This window comes from Apium graveolens, chromosome 8, assembly GCF_009905375.1.
Source record: "Apium graveolens cultivar Ventura chromosome 8, ASM990537v1, whole genome shotgun sequence".
Lineage (NCBI taxonomy): Eukaryota > Viridiplantae > Streptophyta > Magnoliopsida > Apiales > Apiaceae > Apium > Apium graveolens.
The window spans coordinates 109,547,758-109,552,324 of NC_133654.1; the positions used below are offsets into that span (position 1 = coordinate 109,547,758).

A 4,567-nucleotide genomic window follows, 5' to 3' on the forward strand; every position below is an offset into this window, starting at 1 on the left:
GATGAGAGAGAGAGAGAGCGAGAGGGAGGGGAGTTGACAGTACGATAGGAGAGGGAGAGCGAGAGGGAGGGGAGTTGACAGTACGATAGGTTCTGTTATCTGATTTTATACTAATCTGTCATTATTCGCTTTAAATGTTAATTTTTTGTAGTACTTTCTCACTTTTACAAAACAGTTACAGAAGGAGACGACGGACAACTTGAATTGTTTGACAGTCCCCAGAATAATGACGAAAGAGGAACAAGTAGCACAGAGGTGCATCCATTTTTGCTGAGGACAATTGTTGCAGCCACGGATAATTTTTCACTTTCTAAGAAGTTAGGAGAAGGTGGTTTTGGCACGGTATACAAGGTACATTTTACAGGCATCTCTCAGTTTGAAATTAAGGTCTAATTTTTTTCGCTAATATTGTAGTTTCTTAGGATATTTCAACTTCCATGGAACCAAGTTACAGCAATATGCAATTAGACTATCATAGTCCATAGACATAATATATGGTACAATAAAGGTGTATCTACTATCTTCAAACTGACAGTGATTGAAGATATTTTCTTTAAGATGATTGGTTTTGTCATTTAAAAGAAGGCACAACATGGTACCTTCTTACACTAGGGGTTTCAAACTACTACCCTTCTTGTCCTCGTCCCTGTTTGTCATATTTATAAGGTGGTGGCTTATGTATTGTGAATCGATAAATCTGAAGACGAGAGGAATTTTTTGAATAACCAGTGAAGTTCTATTTTAGGGGCAACTGCAAGGTGGACAAGAAATTGCGGTGAAAAAATTATCAATTACATCAAGCCAAGGGATTGAGGAATTCAAAAATGAAATCATTCTTATAGCAAAACTTCAGCACAGGAACCTAGTACAGCTGTTGGGATATTGCATCCAAGAGAAAATGTTAGTCTACGAGTTCTTGCCAAACGGAGGATTAGATTGCTTCATTTTTGGTATTACTCTTTTTCTTTAGCCCTCTTGTTCTCCCAACCAAACACAAAATTAGTTCATTTCTTCTGTATTCAAATTAGATGATATTTTGTCAACTCAATCATAAATTTAATTATACATTACAAAGCAAAAAAGTCGGTGCTAAATTGGCGCACACGCTTTGAAATTGCAATGGGAATTGCTCGAGGAATGATATATCTTCACCAGGACTCCAGATTAAGAATCATTCACAGGGATTTAAAAGCTAGCAATGTTCTACTGGATGCTTCCATGAACCCTAAAATATCGGACTTTGGAATGGCCAGAATATTTAGCAGCGACCAAAATGAAGATACTACAAGGAGAGTTGTTGGAACATAGTAAGTGATTTGCAAAGCAATTTTTTATGCAAACAAACATGCTTTGTCTCACTCTTCTCTTTGTCTATATATCAAGGCCTATACTATAATTAATAGGAAAACAATAGAAATTTATATTACAATGAGTTTGCGATATTGCAGTGGTTATATGTCACCGGAATATGCTATGGAAGGACTTTTCTCAATCAAATCGGATGTATTCAGCTTTGGAGTTCTCCTATTAGAAATCATCAGTGGCAGAAGGAACAATAGTAATTTCGATAGAGAAAACACATTGAATTTAATTGGTCATGTAAGTTAATTAATGGACACGCGAGCACGCACATACCAGTAGGTTTTGATATTTGATGGCCACAGCCAAATATAAAGTGTGTCACGCTTGATTTGTAGGTTTGGGATCAGTGGCTAAAAGATACACCTCTGGAAATAGTTGATCCGTCATTGGGTGAGCCATATGCTGTTAGTGAAGTTTTAAGATGCATTCATGTCGGGTTATTGTGTGTACAAGAATCTGCAGCTGTTCGTCCAACAATGTCTGAGGTAGCCTCTATGTTGTCTAACGAAAGAACTCCTCCATCGCAACCAGAACAGCCTGCATTCATAAACCGAGCAACAAGATATTTTGGACCTGTAAGGTCATGTTCTTATTCTGGACTCGGAGCTACTGCTTTATCTGAAATGACAATAAGTACGATTGAAGGTCGATAACAAGAAGAGAGAGCTGCAAACTACTGCTGGTGATGAAAATAATTGTTCACTACATGTTAATCTATACCAATTGCCACAAGTCACCTTAACTTGTATATTATGTTTTGACAGCCGTGTAAGTTATTAGTAATTGTTTGTAAGCTTTGTAGATTTATGTAAAAAGTGTATATAAATTGCATTTGTTGGGTACTGTGATCTGTAGTTTTTTTACGCCCGCTTTGCAATCAAATGAAAAAGATACATTGAACTGTTTAGTCTGTGGTAGTGTTAAGGTCAAAGTCATTGTCATGACCTTAAGAGCATCTTCAAGGGAGTAGCTATATCCTTTAGCTATATAAGTAGAAAATAAATATTATGTAAAATTTGCTGAAATGTTATTAGCTATAATGATTAGGTATATTTAAAAAATAGTTTTATTGTTATTTTTAAATTTCAACAATTATACCGTCATCTTTTAGCAAAAAAGTTTGGTAAGAAGTTATTAATAAAAATTAATTATTTTTACTTGATATAAGTGGAAATAATATATATATATAACATATTTAATGATGTTAAAATATTTAAATCATGATAAAAATTATTTAACAAATATTACTTTTATATATTATAAAACATTTAACTAATTCTTTTTTTCCAAGTAATTTGTTAATAGTTTTTTATATAAAAATGTACGGTAAAATTATTATATAAGTAATTAATAAATTTGGTTAACAATGAGTTTTTTTACAGCTTGTTGATGATAAATTTTTACAGTTAATATTACTTAAAGTTAAAATATAAAATTAAATTAGTAATTATATATTCAAATTTAAAGATACAAAAGATCTCTCCATTTTTTGTAAAACTCCATTCAATTCTAAAAATCCAAACCTTAATTATATATATTTGATAATCCAAATGTTGTGGCGGGAAGGTGTATAGTAGTTGGAAAATAAGCCGCTGGTGCTTGGCATCTAAAATTTTACATAACAGGTGTCTTCCTAGGAGTACTGTTTTTTTAAATATCATGTATATTAACAAATATCATGTATATTTTTAAAATTAGGGTTGCCACTTAGACATTATTGCTAACAGGTGCTTGCCCTTGGAGATCTCTATGAACTAAATCTAATTTGCAGATAAAATCACAAAAACAGTTTATTACTAAGCAAAGAAATGGAGATGATAAGGTTAACAAGAAAAGGGGAAGATGAGAAAATAGAACATTATTAATAAAAGAAGCATTCTAACATCTTCTGATTCATAGGATTCTCCTTTTTATCTATTTAATCAGCACTGAATGACATTGAACAAGGCCTAATGCTAATATGCTGGATAAACTGTATTCTAAACCATCCCAGCCAAACAAAATGAAACTAAAAGAAACTCTCAAAATGAAACTAAAAATTTATGCTAACAGATCTTATAAAATATTTTAGTTACTCAAGTGTAGAATGTAGTAGCAGTCAAGTAGCAGTCAAGGTACTGGATAAATTCTTCAACAATCGCCAATACCTGAGCAAAAAAATCTTTTTCAACAGCTTTTCCAGTATCAGCTTCTTGTTCTGCAGCTACCACAATACGGATTGTTATGGAGACAACATATATCTGCAAAATAAAAAACACAACTTTATCACTGAATTATTTACCAAAACACCTCAATTAACCTCAATCACACAATCCCTGCAACTTCCCCTAAATATCCAATAAAATCAAAATTCAATCACCTGAATTAAAGAAGAAAAAAGCAATACCTTTCCTGGCCAGCAATGTCCCATATTTGAGCTTTGATGACTTTGGCATCAACATTAAGACTCTTTCTAGCAAATTCAACACCAATAGTTGACTTTGAATCAAGATTAAACTCATTTCTAGTGAATCTTGAAAGCTGATTTGATTTACCCACACCTGAATCACTTATTAAAACCAACTTGAACAAGTAATCGTACTCATTTTCACCTCTGTATCCAGCCATCTCTCTCTCTCTCTGAATAATTACAAATCTTTGTTTTTCACAGGGATGATTGTTCTTTTGCCGGGCTGGCTAGATTCTTGGGTAGATCAAAAAAAAGAGAAATGGCCAAAACTAATTGAATAATCATTAGTTTATACAGCACCTCTCTGCCTCCAATCAACAGACTCCGGCAACATGCCACCATCGCCATTCCTTATACGGTAAGTAGGAAGACCTAAACTAATGTAACCAACTAGAGGATTGAACTAGATAAAAGCAATGATGCAATTAAAATAAAAACAAAGTTTAGAAGAGAACTGAAAGTTTTATTAAAAGATAAAGATACAGAGGTCATGAGAATTGAAAATACAGAGAAGAGAAAATTGTTTTCCAAGTCTGCTCTACCCAATACCCTCCACTCCTATAAGTAGCAACTAGTGGACACATGTCAATTATCCATACGTTTGCTTTTTGTAAGTTGTCGGGCTCGTGATCCAAGATATTCTCTTCCCCATGCTTCCAAGACGACAAAATAACAGCGGCTATCTTTAGTGAGTAAATAACTTATTAATTTAATCAACTATCTTTCTTAGATAGTTACAATATTCCCTCCTTATAC

General features: G+C 33.3%; 1 protein-coding gene across 1 annotated transcript in view; it reads left to right on the plus strand.

Annotated features, from left to right (window-relative positions):
• Positions 1-2,451, plus strand: part of LOC141677157 (G-type lectin S-receptor-like serine/threonine-protein kinase At1g11410) — a 4,649-nt gene extending 2,198 nt beyond the window's left edge. The window contains exons 3-7 of the mRNA XM_074482923.1: positions 176-351; positions 746-950; positions 1,076-1,307; positions 1,449-1,599; positions 1,698-2,451. Coding sequence (XP_074339024.1) covers positions 176-351; positions 746-950; positions 1,076-1,307; positions 1,449-1,599; positions 1,698-2,015 — 1,082 coding nt within the window. The 3' untranslated portion in view covers positions 2,016-2,451. The remainder of the gene's footprint in view (positions 1-175; positions 352-745; positions 951-1,075; positions 1,308-1,448; positions 1,600-1,697) is intronic.
• Positions 2,452-4,567: the final 2,116 nt, after the last annotated feature.